Here is a 15482-nt window from a genome sequence, read left to right as displayed (position 1 = left end):
GTGGAACTCAAAGATGCCTAGGAAGTGGTCCATCTGAACAGGGGGCTATTCCTGTCCACTTCTTACTGAGGAGCCCATAACATCTCCAACAATGTTCAAAATGAAAAAGAAAATTTAGCTGATTCCATAAAAGAGGTGAATTATGGAAGATGTACATTTTTAGTTAGTATTTGAAATATTTTGCTATATTTTGGCATTAGAGTACAAAATTGATAATATGGGTGTGTATCAAGGTGTCCCAAACTCACAAAAAGCATTCCATTTGTGGTTTGAAAATTCCACACACTTAATTGATCACATGCCTGGGGGGCTGCTACAGATTCTGAAAGAAGCAGCTTAGGACCCTTGCTCTTGGGGCTGCTATTGACAAATAAATCACCATAAGACCACCCAAATGACAGCATTTAAAAACCCTAAGGGCCACAGTCCTCAGCCAAACCAGATGCATACCTTACCTGCCAGGCATCATACCTGCTACAGTTCTCGTAAGGAACAGGGGGGCAGGCGCTCCTGTCAATCTTCCTGGTGGGTTGGCCTTTCACACCAACACAGCCGACTTCAAGTCTACAACTGAAGCCCCGAGCCGTTTGTTGCTCAGAGTAACAAGAGCGGCCAAGCTCTTTGCCTGAGGTTTCTTGCTGTAGTTGTGTTTTCTGTACTTGGAGCTAGACATATGTTTTTTCTTTGAATTGATGAAGTACCATGGATGGAACCAATCTTGAGGTTGTGACTTTTAAAAAATTTAAAATTTGTTTAAAGTTCTTAAAAGTTGTTCTTTAAATTTTAATTTACAGTCTTAAGTGGATCGAACATTCAGTTTTGGTGTTCCAACACCTATCTGATGCATTGCTCTCTAGGCTCTGTATTCTGTTAGTCTGAGTGCAGAGCAGGAGGCCTGACTCATGGACAGTGAGGACAGTGGTCACACCCTGGCTTGGGCATCTCTTCTTTCCTCTGGCTAATCTGTCAGTCAAGGCTCTCAAACCCCACAGCTCAGGTTCTGCATTAACAGCTCCTTTTTCTTTCCTTTCCCCCCACCCCACCCTATTTGAAGCCGTACATCCTTGCATAGCACTCCAGAGAAATCTAGAAAATGAGAGCTATTTCTAGACATGTTTTCAGAGAGCACAGAAAACTGTAAGTTGTTTCCTTTTGTTTCAGATTCGAGGGCTGTGCTAATCTGGGTATTTTATATATAGAGTTTCAAATGTTTCTCGACACACCTATTTCCTTCCAAACCAGGACAAGCAAGCTGAGGATGATCTTCCAGCTGAGTCATGGTGACAGTTGGCCATGCTGGACAAACGCAGGTGAAAACTGCTGTCTCTCTCATCAGCTGCTCACTGAGGGTGTACTGGAAAGCCAGTGTTAACCCTGGGCTGAAGGCAACTTGCTCTTACTACTTTGGGGCCACAAAAGATCAGTGCCAGGGTCTTTCTTGGCCTCACAGGGCCCTGTGCCACTCCATATGATGTCTGTGCTGCAAACCTAACTTGACCCACAAAGCCACCCCTGAAAGATGCTATTAAGGAACTGACCTCAAAACTAGATGGTAGCCCTGGAATGGCAGTGAGATCCCGTCATCTGAACAGTCACTAACAAAGCTGCACTGAACCTAACCAAAGGCACATTTGGTAAGCAATAAGAAATGGCTTTGCTGAAAATGAGGATCTTTCCAAATAAACCATAGATCATCCCCTGGCTCCTACCAAATATAAACTCAATAGAAACTAAAGGAAGCAAAACCCCCCTTTCAGAACAGTGGTTTCCAACGTGCTTTTCTTTCTTTCTTTCTTTTAGTTTTTCAAGACAGAGTTTTCTCTCTGTGTAGCCCTGGCTCCCTAGAATCACTCTGTAGACCAGGCTGGCCTCAAACTCACAGAGATCCACCTGCCTCTGTCTCTGAGTGCTGGGATTAAAAGCATGCACCACCACTGCCCAGCCCAACTTGCTTTTCAACTTGGACTCACAAAAAATGGGGATTGAAGGCAAAAGCAATCAGATGTTGCAGGTTGAGTCCTAAAGGCAGCGCTTATGAGTGGCAGAGCTGGCGTTAGAGTGGAGTATGGGGCAGGCTGGGGCCAGCGGAGTCAGGGTGGGTGCAAGGACCTTTGGGGACGATGCTCAAACATTTCCAAGGTAATGACAGTAACACTGTGGTGTAACCAACCTAATGGGATATGCCTGAGCGACGGCTGCTGCACACTAGCACCTAGGGAGCGACAGTTACCCTAGTGAGAGCTCAAGGCCAAGGCCAGGAAGAAAAGGAGAACCTCAAAGCATCAGCCTTCATAGCAGGAAAAACAAACATAATTCTTAAGAGATCACATTATGGAGAAGATAAGTCGACAGCTTTGATTTGGAGCTTATTACAGTTCTAGAATTTCTGACCAAGGCTGTGTGGGAAAGGTCAGCCCTTCCTTAAACCCTGTTGTGGTCCAGCAGAGGTCTGCAGGTCCTTGGGAAGGCACTGTGATGGCGGAGAGCAAGGGCTTCTTTTTGTGCTTCTTTGTTGTTGTTGCTTTTTAAATTTTTCATTTTTTTGAGGTGGAAATACTTCTTGTGACAGTCCAAGCTCTTCCCTGACTCTTGCTGCTCATACAAGCAATCCCATGCGAGTGACTTTGGCGGATAAGAATGTGTGCAACACAAATACAATTGGCTTTGGACAAGAATGCAGGTCCATAGTCTGTGGAGAAAGGACATAGATTATCACTGTAATATACACACTCCTTCCTTCCTTATTTTTATATGTATTTGGTGTGTGTCCTACATGTATGTCTGTGTGAAGGAGTTGGATCCACTGGAACTTGAGATATAGTTGTGAGCTGCCATGTACGTGCTGGGAGTTGAACCAGGGTTCTTTGGAAAATCAGCCACTGCTCTTAACTGCTGAGCCATCTCTCCAGCCCTACACATACTTTATTAAATAAATTTAGATAAGATGGCCCACTTTTTTTTTAAGGCAGTTCATGTAGCCCAGTGGAGTCTTGAACTTATTCATAGCTGTGGATAACCTTGAAATCCTGATGTGCCTGCCCAGATCGCCAAGTGTTGAGATTATAGGGATGCAGCATGTGGTGCAGGGGTCAAACACAGGGTTTTGTGCACGCTAGGCAAGCACTCCACTAGCCGAGCTACATGCTCATGTTTAAATTCCATTTATTAGTGTGTGTGTTTATATTAGCTCAAGAGTACCACAGCACATGTGTCAACAAAAGCAGTTTATGGAATTTGGTTCTCTCCTACCATGTGGACCCTGGGGATCCATCATAGGTCATGAGGTTTGGCAGCAATGCCTTTTCTTGCTCAGGGTGTGCTGGAAGGCCAATGTTAAGCTTGAGCTGGAAGCAACCTGTCCTTACTACTTTGGGGCCATTAAAGACCAGTGCCAGGATCTCCTCTGACTTAACAGTGCTCTTCCCATGCCTTTTTTGAGACAGGGTCTCTCACTGGCCTTGAACTTGTCACATAAGTTAGGGTGGTTGGCCAACAGGCTCCCTAATGCTGGAGATTACACACATGTGCTACACATCCAGCTTTTTAAAGAGAAAGATCTACTTATTTATTTTATGTATATGAGTGGTCCATCTCCAAACACCTGCATGTCAGATGAGGGTATCAGATTCCAGTGTAGGTGGCTATGAGCCACCATGTGGTTGCTGGAAATTGAACTCAGGACCTCTGGAAGAGCAGGCAGTGCTTTTAACTGCTGAGCCATCTCTCCAGCCCTACAACCAGCTTTTAAAATGTAGATATTCTGGGAGACTGAACTCAGGTTCCTCATACATATGGAACAAACACTTTACTATCTCCCCAGTTCTCAGACAAAACTTTAAAAGAGAATGGTTTCCTAATGTGGGGAAAAGAAAACAACAACCCAATATCAGTGTCATCCTGAATACTAATGAACAATTTCCAAGCTCTAATGGGATGTCAAATGTTAGGTCATAATTTCCTACACAGGAGATAAAAAGCAGTGAGTAAGAGGGCCAGGGATGTAGCTCAGTGGTAAAGCACTGGCCCAGCACCATAAAGGAAAGCAAGCAAACAACTCAGGAGCAAGGTGAAAGACAGAGGCTGTGTAGACACATGCATGTCGTCATGCCCACGGTTTTCAGAAATGCTCACCAGTTCCCCCTCAGGACCACCAAAATCCAAATAGAGATTTCTGATGCCATCATCAGCAGACATCTTCAGCCGTTCGAAGGGGTAGCGGTACAATACGCTGCTGGAGCCTCCACTGTCTCTGGAGATAGTGAACCCATGCTCATAGTGGACAGTGAATCTTACCTCCTGGCCACTTAAGGTGCAGCCTGCCAATGACAAAAAAATTCATAAATAATAGAAGCCCCCTTTCAGTTATCAAGTAGAAAAGGACTCTTCCTCTTCTGGTTTCAAAGAAGGAAAACAATCTTTCCTTGAGAATATATGAGACCTAAGCTGCTTAAAAGGTCCTAAAATAAACTTTGAAAAAGATTTATTACTCTGCATTTGGTGTGCATAAGCAGGAAGATCAGGAGTACGTAATTGCATACCAGGCTGGAATACATTGGACCCTGTCTCTAAATCTAAAGAAGAATAACAGGCCTTTTAAGACCTTGTCTTAAGTTAGGCACAGTGGTGCATGCTTGAAATCCTAGCACTCAGGGAGGCAGAGGCAGGCAGTTCTCTGTGAGTTTGAGACCAGCCTGGTGTACAAAGTGAGTCCAGGACTGCCAGGGCTACACAGAGAAACCCTGCCTAGGGAAAAAAAAAAAGACCCGCTTCATGAGTTTGCATGTCATTCTTGCACAGGAGCATGCTAATCTGCCCTTATTTATTCCAATTTTAGTATCTGTGCTGTCAAAGTAAGTGCAGAGAACTCAAGGCGAGAGCTATGGAACACTGCTTGCTGACTTGCTGCCGGGTTCATGCTCACCTAGCTTTCTTATACAGCCTGGACGCTCCCACATCAGTCATCAATTGTGTCCCTCACAGACATGGTCACAGGCCAGTCTGATCTGAGCTGTCCCTTAATTGAGACTCCTTTCTCAGATGACTCTAACTATGTCAGGTTGACAGCTGAAGGTAACTAGGACACAGCATTTGAGAGGTGGACATCAGGGAACTGAAGCTCTTGGCTACACAGGCCAGCCTGAGCTACACCGAGACTATAAAATGAGGGGCTGGGGAGATGGCTCAGGGGTTAAGAGCACTGGCTGTTCTTCTCGAGATAGGTTTGATTCCCAGTACCCACAAGGAGGCTCACTACAATCTGTAATTCCAGACCCAGGGGATTTACCAGGAATACACATGGTACACAGACATAAATGCAGACAAAGTGCTCATCCGTGTAAAAATAAATAAAACAAAAAATATAAAGTAAGATAGGGCCTTGAGTTCCTGTCCTGAGTTCTCTCAGTGATGGACTGTGACCCGGAAGTATAAGCCAAATAAGTCCTTTCCCCCATATCGTAGCAATAGGAAGGAAACTAGAACATGCTGGAATTAGCAACACACCAGTGTATCTGCCTGTGTGGTGCTGGGGATTGAACCCATAGTTGGCAAACACTCTGTGTTTGAGGACTGCACCTTCAGCAACCAACAACTCCTTCCCAGCACTCCCTTCTCTTCTCTGCACAGCACGCTTCTGGAAGAGTTACTGTCCCATCACCCCTCGGACTTTGCGACCTGCTCCTGTCATCCCAACATTAAGTATCTCTCTCCCCACAGGCACTGATTATCTCCAAGTTGCTAAGTCCAACTGAATTACATGAAGCGTCGGTGTCTATTTCCCCAGTCTTCCTTTATAGGAACTTACAGGCTTCTGCCCGTCCTCCTGTGTTTCCTGGAAGGCCAATCTTTGGGGATGGCTCTTCTCTGGGGAGCAGATGGCCCAGCACAATAAGAAGAGCTGTGACTATGGAAGAAGCCCTTCTTCCCTTTGGCCTTTCAGACACACGTGACAAACAAACAGTCAAAATGAAATCTATTATTTTGTATGTTAGCTAAAAAAGTAAACACAGTGGGGTGGTGGTGGCACACACCTTTAATCCCAGCTCTGTGGAGGCAAAGGCAGGAGGATCTCTGTGAGTTTGGGGCCCAGGACAGCCATAGCTACTCAGAGAAAACCTTTCTTAAAAATAAAAACAAAACAAAAAAGCCACTTAATCTAGTTGTGGTGGGCATGTTAACTTCAGTCTAATCCATGCCAGCAGATGTCACTACCATTCCTCTTGTTGACACACACTTTCTTTTACTTCCATGACACTTAGCATCCCCACAAACCTAGTTTTCTTTCCATTGTTCTGGTTACTATGTCTTAACTCCTAAGTGGAAGGGACATTGGCCTTTTTACATCATAGGGGCATTGCTGAGTAGAAAGACACACTAATGCCAGGAGTCAATCAATCAGTGTCACAACGAAATGAATATAACCAACTGTGTTACCTGTTTTGTACTGTGTGTATGTGTGTTGCACACACAGATGCATCCATGTAGAGAGAGGGAAGACCTTGGGGACTGTTCCTCCCCAGGTGCTAACCACCTTATTTTTTTGAAACAAGGTCTCTTGTTCATCTGGGCTCACCAAGTATGCTAGATGGCTGGCCGGTGAGTCGGAGGGGTCCTTGTCCCTTACCTGCTCGGCACTGGAAACACACACACACACACGCACACGCACACACACACACACGCACACACACACGCACGCACACACACGGGCCAGCACAGCTCATTTCTACATGGCACTACTGAGCTCCACATTCCCATCCCTACTCTGTATTTCTTAAAATCAATGACTGGTATTATTAGTTATACAGATGTTTTACACCACAAATTCTGCTTCTACTACTCTGTAAGCAGTTACTTTGTTACCTTGTAGTTTAGGGAGTTTCAGTGTTTCTAGAGAGTTCTTTGGCCTTATCCTACAGCAAAATAGAAACAGAGCAAGAGGGAAAGGAAGGAGGAAGAGACTGAGAGAGAGACAGAGAGAGAGAGAGAGAGAGAGAGAGAGAGAGAGAGAGAGAAAGAGACAGACAGACAGATAGAGAGAGACAGGGACACAGAGACAGAGAGACGCACACACATAGAGAGACAGAGACGGAAACTCTTTCAGGCTCTTTTGAGCATTGCAGGGCAACTAACCCTAACCCTTCGAAGGGAGTAGGTCAAGGAAAGGCTGGGGTAGCATTCCTGGTCAATAGTGTAAGAAAGGCCACACTATCAAGTCTAATCAACAACCTAATAATTACAGACAGCCACAGGACATTGTGCTCTTCCCATAGCTCTTTGGTCAAGGACACGAAAACAGGTTTTATTTACTTTTATCTCCTTCATAATAAAACCCAGCTCTTGGTAAATACTAAAGTACTCAGCAAGTATTTGCTGATTTAATGAATGTCGGGGATTGATAATGTCTGCCCTTCAGGCATTTAATTGGGTCATGAGTGAGTCACCTGGAGAGGGAAGGAGGGGCTGAAGTCACTGGCTGTATGTAAGAACTGCAATTCATGTCCCAGCCACACTGACCCTCCTTTTTGAGAAACTGAAAGTCAAACTGGAATACCTGTGTGTTAACAGAGTATATGTGAAACAACACCAAGTTCATATCCACTAGCCACCAGGGGGCACTTCCACAGCGGACCATGACAGCCAGCAGGGACTAGCCACCAGAGGGAGCTACCATAGTTGAACCTCAACCAACTTCAGAGTGTTAGACATTTTCAAACTTTTGAGGAGAGAAGCTCATATTCCAAACACTTTATTTTCTGTAGCTATAATATTGCCAGATGCTTGTATTTAAGGGTGTCTAGCCATACCTTAGATGCCAAATCGTAACTATAGTCAGTGCATCTAATTTTTACTGCCTGAGTTCTTACACTATTAAATGTAGATTAAAATGATGGACAGAAAAAAAAGCCACGTGGCAGTATGGTGCTTAATGCCACATGGCAGGCATGGGAAAGCTTTGCTGGTGAGACAGATACCAGATTTCTTTCTGCCATCACCACTTCAACTCCCAGTTTGTTCTTGGTACACACAACAATAGTTTTACTTTAAATCTGAGTAGTTTTACTTAATTACTGTTAGAGGGCAAGAGACATGGTTTAACTCTTAAAGGCACATATTTTGTTCTTCTAAAAGTCTCCAGTTTGATTCCTAGCACCAACAAAAGCAATCCTATCTCTTCAGCTGCCCTTTTCTGGTCTCCAGGGGCACCTACACACATGTGGTACATACACATAAACACTGTGCACATACATCAATAAAAGTAAGTATTGAAAAAAAGTTACTATCAGAAATCTAAGGTCAGGGCCAGGAAGAAAGGGGGAGAGAGAGAGAGAGAGAGAGAGAGAGAGAGAGAGAGAGAGAGAGAGAGAGAGAGAGAGAGAGAGAGAGAGAGAGAGAAAGGTCAAACAAAAGCATCTCTACCTAGGGAGACTTCCTTGATGAGCTCAGCAGCAGCATGACAACCCTGAACAAGTATTCTGGTCCAGGTCGACAAATCCCGATGTGTTTCAACCCTGAAGAGATGCATCTCAATGCCCTGCCGAGAGCCCGTCCTGGTAGCAAAGGTCAGGTCAGAGCCGAGGGAAGGCGATCGACATCCAGAACCTGAATGAACCAACCTAGGAGCACAAACAGGACAGAGAGCTAAGGTACTTGCTGCATCGCTGTTAGAAAATGCCCTGCGTCTATGCTCATGGTAGGCAGAGACTCATAAAAATCCTCAGCAGCTTCTAAATGAATGCACTTCAAAGCCACGTCATAATATTGTGAACCAGGTTCTGCCCTTTAATGTGACAAAATAGTGCCTGGTATCACAGGGGACAGGATACTGTCTTCATAAAGAAAATACCTACCAACAAAAAAAGAGATGCAGAAAATTCTGCCAGGGGCTAGATAGACCACTCTGCTCTTCAGAGGACCTGGGCTTGATATACAGCAGTTCAAAACTGTCTCCAATACCCTCTTCCAGTCTCCACAGGTCCCAGGCACACATGGTGCATAGACACACATGGGGAAAAAACATCCATTTACAGAAAAAATAGAAAACAAAAACAAAGCCCAAAGAATAAGAAAAAAAATTCATCCAAATGTGGCACTGTAATTCCAGCACTTGAGCAGCTAAGGCAGGAAGATTCCAAGTTTTAGGCCAGCTTGGTGAGATATGGCTTAACTTTTAAAGGCACATACTTTGCTCTTCTAAAAATCTCCAGTTTGATTCCCAGCACCCACAGAAGCAATCCTATCTCTTCAGCTACCCTTTTCTGGTCTCCAGGAGAAAGTGACCTTGTCTCAAAACAAACAAACAAACAAACAAACAAACAAACAAACAAAAAACCACCACAAAAACCCCAACAAAGGCATGTTCATTCAGGACTAGGAAGAAGAAGTCCTGTGACCAACTACATGGGTGATCTTTGAGGATTTTATGGGTCAATATATAAGTAGCACCCAAACTTGATCTGGAATTATAATTTTCCTTGAACAGCACAATTTTGTCACAGGCAAAAATTAGCACCAGTATTTTCTTTAGGTTACAGATACTTCAGTCATTTTATTTTATTTTATTTTATTTTATTTTTTTACTTCAGTCGTTTTAAAACATGGTGGCTTTTTAATCAGCCCTTTTTCCAAGTGGAAACTGGTGGGTCATGAGAACAGTTCAAGCTCAGCTCAGAACTCAATGACACGGGTCCTTTTCCTTGAAGCGTGGATCAGTGGATCATACTTTTAAGAATGAAGTACAAGTATTTCTCAGCTTAATAATTCCTTTTTCATCATGTAGAATCTTAAAAAGATGAATACTCCAAGGTTAAGATGAAATAAAACTGACCATTTGTGCTGTGAATGTGCCATGTGTGGGTATGAGCACCTGGACTTACGCGGAGGGACATAAGGTGTTCTGGTCTATGATGCCTGTTCTGTGACCTTACTCCCTTGAGCCAGTGTCTCTTACTGAGTCTTGAGTTAGGCTGATGGCCAGAAAGTCCTAAGAATTTTGTCTTCAACTCCTATAGCTTTGGGATATAGGCACAGGTGTGAGAGGCCTGGCTTTCTACCTGGGTGCTGGAATCAGAAACAAGCACTCTCACTAATTGAGCAGTCTCCCTGCTCCAAACTGAGTCTCTAATATTTAATATTTCAATAAAGAATATTGGCTGGAGAGATGGCTCAGAGGTTAAGAGCACTGACCGCTCTTCCAAAGGTCCTTAGTTCAACTCCCAGAACCACATGGTGTCTCACAACTATCTATAATGAGATCTGGTGCCCTCTTCTGGCCTGCAGGTGTACATGCAGGCAGAACACTGTATACATAATAAATACATATTAAAAAAAAAAAAAAAAAAAAGAATATTTAAAGTTACCAGTTACTCTGAAACATGTAAAGGTATCAGGACTTTAACTTATCTCCAGGGCAACTGTCAGCACAGTGAAAACCACAAGTAACATTTTGGTATTACTATGAGATACAATCAAACTTGCAGACTTGCCTTCTGAGTACCTCTGAGAAGCTTGCTACTGAACTGATCCCTATAGAACCTACATGCCAGGCGAACATGAGCTAGCTCAGAAAGAGTTAAGCTTTAAAGTTACATACAATCCAAGTAAGATGGAGTACAGAGGAAAGTACCATGTTTGGTTTGATTGGTAATCCCATGTCAGACATTACAAAATAACAATATAGGAGGATATTTTCCTTCTAGATTTGATTTTGAAATATTTGTCAGAGGAGCTCTAATTCAAACCAGCTGCCGGACTTGGGGAGCAGCCATTGGTTGGGACACACTGCCAAGTGCCCCACACCCACAATTCTGTGGGGAGGCTAGATGAGCTCATGCCGAGACGAGCGTTAGCAGTTTTGGCCATATTAGTCCCAAAAGCTCACTATCACTCCTTGTCCACATGGTACAGGAGTCACGCTGTCCCTGGGCTCTGCCTCTCCCAGTCAAAGGCTTATAGCAAAACCCAGGTCACTTAGGGCACCAACATCTTCCCACCTGTGCTGTGGACCTAACTTTGATCTTAGGAAAGATCTAGAATAAAAATTCCCTTCAACACCTCCAGGCATCATTACTTAATTCCTCATTGGCCAAAAATGTCATGTATTGACAGAAAACACACACACACACACACACACACACACACACACACACACACACACAGTGGGGTGTGGAGGGCATTTTGATTTCTAAGAATCTAAATGTGTAATTCAACAAAAACTTTAGCTTCTGTTAATTTACACCAATCTAACACTGTTACTTGATCTTCAAATTAGAAGCATAACTAATTCTAAATATATCAGGGACTACTTAGTTTTGTAGACAATCAAGATCTCTCTTTTCCTTTCGTATGTGTTTCTGCTATTTTTTTCTGTCTGTTCATTGAAAAGAACATGTGTGTATGCGTCTGGGCACGTGGTGCACTCGTGCATGTGAAGTCTAGGTCAGTACAGCAGCTTCATGTTAGTTTTTGAGAGTCTTTCCCTGACTCCACCAGGCAGGCAGGCAGGCAGGTAGGGAGCTCTAGGGACCCGCCTGTCTCTGCCTCCCCAGGACTGGGATACAGCTACACCTGGCTTTTTGCAGGGGTCCTGGGTATCTGAACTCAGGTCTCTTTGCTTATACAGCAAGTAATTCACCAACTTGAGCTGGCTGCCAGCCCCTCTGGCTTCATTTTCTTGATGATGATATTCCGTACAAACACTGTTTGTCTTACCCTTTTTGTCTCACATGGCTTCTTTTCTTTTCTTTCCTTCCTTCCTTTCACAGGCTCTCATGTAATCCAGCCCAACCTTGGTTTTACTGCCTCTACTTCTCAAGTGCTGGCATTACAGTTATGTGCCGCCATGCTTGGCACTGTATGTGTTTTGGTGTCATACCTGAGAAGGCTCTGGGCAGACCTACTCCTTAAATACACAACTGCCTTATTTACTTTACTAGTAAAGTCCTTTGATGAGTGACATCCAATGGACAGAAACTGCTTGTTTATGGGATGACTGTAATTTCTAGATTATGGAACAAAGGCTTATTTAGAGTGCTCTGCATCTTTGGAATGCATGTTAATTGGTCTAATTGTAACTGTGGAAACACATCCTTGTTTCTGTAGGATTCTTGTCCTGCTCTCAGTGCACATGAGGCAGACTAAGGAGAATAAGATGACAGCAGCGCAGGTTTGGTTTTGTTTGTCTGTTTGATTTCTGAGACAGGGTTCCTCTGTGTAGCGCTGATGGACCTGAACTCACTCTGTAGACTAGGCTGGTCTCAACTCAGAAATTTGCTTGCCTCTGCCTCAAAGGTGCTGGGGTTAAAGGTATGCACTGGGGTTAAAGGTGGTGACCCAAGCTCAGGTTTTGTGAAGGGCACTGTGCACAAGCACAGAAAGATATTCTTAGATGATGTCAGGGTTTTTTTTTTTTTTTGGTTTTGTTCTGTTTTGTTTTTATGTCAAGTTAGCTTTACCTCGGTGAGGTCATGGAAACTGATGCTTAAACTCAGTCTTCTATAAGATGCTTCTGCCCTCCATGTATGGTAGACTTAAGGAGAGCACACCATCCTAGTCTAAAGGCCAGGAGATCCTTTCATTCTATTTGGTGACTGAGGAACTCCAGCTCTGCATTAGAGAAACTCCAGAAAAGCTACATGACAATTTAAAATTCTATTTTCAAAAAAGAATGCTGCCATGCTGACCGTGGAGGAGCACACCTTTACTCCCAGTACTTGGAAAGCAGAGACAGGTGGACCTCTGTAAGCTCATGGCTAGCCAGGCCACACACAGTGAAAGCCTGTCACAAAATATAATTGTTAAAAACAAAAAACAAAAACAAAATATAATTGTTTTGTTGTTCAAAACATGAAAAGTGCAGTGTTCTTTCTCTGTGAGGCACAGGGGATGGCTCCATCACTTCCCTCTTTCACTACTTTTCTGAGTGGCTCCAACCCCATTTTAGTGAAACCAGCAGACTGTCTTCCACTTGTTCTCTTAGTCAAGGACAAATGGCAACTTCATGCCCAGGAGAGAACACTGTGACTTCTCATCGATTTTGGTTTAATACATTGAGAGAAACTTCTGAATGATTCCCAAAAGCACAGCTCATAGGCCTTTTCAGTTATTGCAACACCTGACTCTTTAAAATCCAAGTAAAACTAAATTTGAATTATGCTTCTAGTTGTAGTTATCATCTCTTAAAGCATCCCAAATATGTAGAGGAATTTTAGCAACATAGATGCTCTGACAAGGGATCTTCTAGGTCTGTGTGATCTGGCTGGAATGACACTCCTTTAACCCCTCTGGCTGGAATACAGACAAACCCTTAGCACACACCTTTAATCCAAAACAATGAAAGTTAAAGTTAGTTTGTAGAAGGAAGCATCCATTTGAAAGTGATATTTAATTGAGGGGCAGACAAAGTGATAAATCAGAGAAAGATTTGACAGAAAGAGTCAGAGATAGGGCATGCCCAACTCTAAAAACAGACAGGAAAGTGAAGCCACTTAGGAGCAGTACAGGAGATTTGAGACTGTAGAGTAGGGTACAGTAGAGAGAGAAGGCTATTTTACCAGAATTTATAGGGACAGATTGAAGAAAAAACAAGCTAGACACAGGTAAAAACACAACAAGCCAGAGAATGAGAAGAAGCCAGAAGATTAGAACAGACTGCCAGAGTTAGTTTGAGGCCAAGCAGAGCAATTCAGTCAGAAGCTGAGAGAAGCCAGTTTGAATCAGTCATCTTAGAGAGGAGTTTGGGCCAGAAAAATTGAGTTGAACCAGCCAGCCAGAAAAGGTGAGCTTATTCAGCAGTAAGTCTCAGAGGCTGAAAACATCCTAGGCCTAGGTTAGCAGACAGAGGCAGTAAGCCTTGGAGATGACAATTATATCTGGCAAATAAAAGTTACCCTTACACAAATCTACATTTTCAATTGTTCTCCTCCCAATTCCCAGTATCTGTGACATAGGGAACATTCTGTGGCTTCAGGGAAAAGCAATGCTTATGGCTATATGTTCTTGCATTGCAATGAGTGCTACAAAGATATTTCGGCTCATTTGTGGTTTATTCACTGTACCACATTCTGGTTTAAGTTATTTCATAATGTACTCAAAAGGCTGCTACAATTTCAGTGGTTTTCAGTCACAGTCAATAATAAAAACAAAACAAAACAAAATCACCCCCAAACCCCAAAGCTCCTATTATCTCCATGACTAAGCAAGTCTTCGATAATTTAAAAAGCACACACAAACACCACAAGTGACTGATCAGTAAGTTGGGGGAAAAACATTCTGTCTATGTTAGCTTCTTAAATGCTATTTTAGGCAACAAGGGCAGTAGAATTCACTTCATGAATCTTTAGTAGACTTAGAGCATTTTTCTTTTTATCTTACCTTGTGGCCACAAGAGGGTAGCTATGACATGGTGATGCCCAGGCATCTCTTGTCCATGGCATACAATCATAAAGCAGCAAATCCTTTTCAGTCACAGCCATGAGAACAGGTCTCCATTGCTGCCTTCCACCATCTAGTTTTGCCTGTTACAACAGTAAGATCCAGAATCAGAGCTAACCATAAAAACGATGAGCTTTGTACAGAAGTGACTTGGGCACTGGCCTAACACGGGGAGCCTTTGTTTTACTTCCCCACTACAGACTTGAGATACAGGATCATCCCCATTAGGTGACTTCCATAGGTCAGCAGATGTGAGGGGTGGTGTATTTGAAAACCTTACGCCTAACAAGCCACAGGTATTATTTAGTCACATAACAATTTTACCCCATTCTATAACAACTGAGCATTACTATTTCTAATTAATATACATTGTTATGCTCAAAATGATAAAAGTTTCTGGATGTCAAATGTATGATATCTTTTAAGAACAGGATGGAAAGCTGGGTGGTGGTGGCGCGCACACTTTTAATCCTAGCACTCGGGAAGCAGAGGCAGGTGGATCACTGTGAGTTCGAGGCCAGCCTTGTCTACAAAGTGAGTCCCAGACAGCCAGAGCTACACAGAGAAACCCTGTCTTGAAAAAAACCAAAAAAAAATAGAGAAAACAAACAAAAAACAAGATGGAAACTCATGTTTTCTACTGCAGAATCTATACAGCAATGTTTTGATTAAAATCTACAATAAGAAAGCCAGATATCATGTGGTGCACGACTGTAATCTCAGCACTCAGGAGGCACAGGCAGGTAGATCTCTATGAATTCAATTATAGACTAAGTTATATAGTGAGACCTTGCCTCAAGAAACAAAACAAAAAAAATCCAATCTACAGTTAATAAACATATTATGCATTACAATCTAACACACAAAATGTATATTAATTAGTATTTTAAATAATACATTACAAAACAGCACAACTCTGTATGCTATAGCAAATTATAGCCAGCCAGGCATGGTGGCACACGCCTTTAACCCCAGCACTCAGAAGGCAGCAGAGGCAGGCGGATCTCTGTGAGTTTGAGGCCAGCCTGGTCTACAAAGTGAGTTACACAGAGAAA

The 15482-nt window shown here is 43.1% G+C and overlaps 1 protein-coding gene and 1 non-coding gene across 2 annotated transcripts in view; both read right to left on the bottom strand.

The window, feature by feature from the left end:
- Positions 1 to 1817: 1817 nt before the first annotated feature.
- The window catches only part of Sntb2 (syntrophin beta 2), a 63996-nt gene continuing 50331 nt past the window's right edge, over positions 1818 to 15482 (bottom strand). The window contains 4 exon segments of the mRNA XM_051169297.1: positions 1818 to 2689; positions 4132 to 4316; positions 8416 to 8612; positions 14368 to 14510. Of these exon segments, the coding sequence (XP_051025254.1) occupies positions 2597 to 2689; positions 4132 to 4316; positions 8416 to 8612; positions 14368 to 14510 (618 nt within the window). The 3' untranslated portion in view covers positions 1818 to 2596.
- Positions 4753 to 4858, bottom strand: LOC127209704 (U6 spliceosomal RNA). The gene has a single exon (XR_007833216.1). It is a non-coding gene; the product is annotated as a U6 spliceosomal RNA (small nuclear RNA).

This window comes from Acomys russatus, chromosome 26, assembly GCF_903995435.1.
Source record: "Acomys russatus chromosome 26, mAcoRus1.1, whole genome shotgun sequence".
Taxonomy (NCBI): domain Eukaryota; kingdom Metazoa; phylum Chordata; class Mammalia; order Rodentia; family Muridae; genus Acomys; species Acomys russatus.
This window is presented reverse-complemented; position numbering and strand designations above follow the sequence as displayed.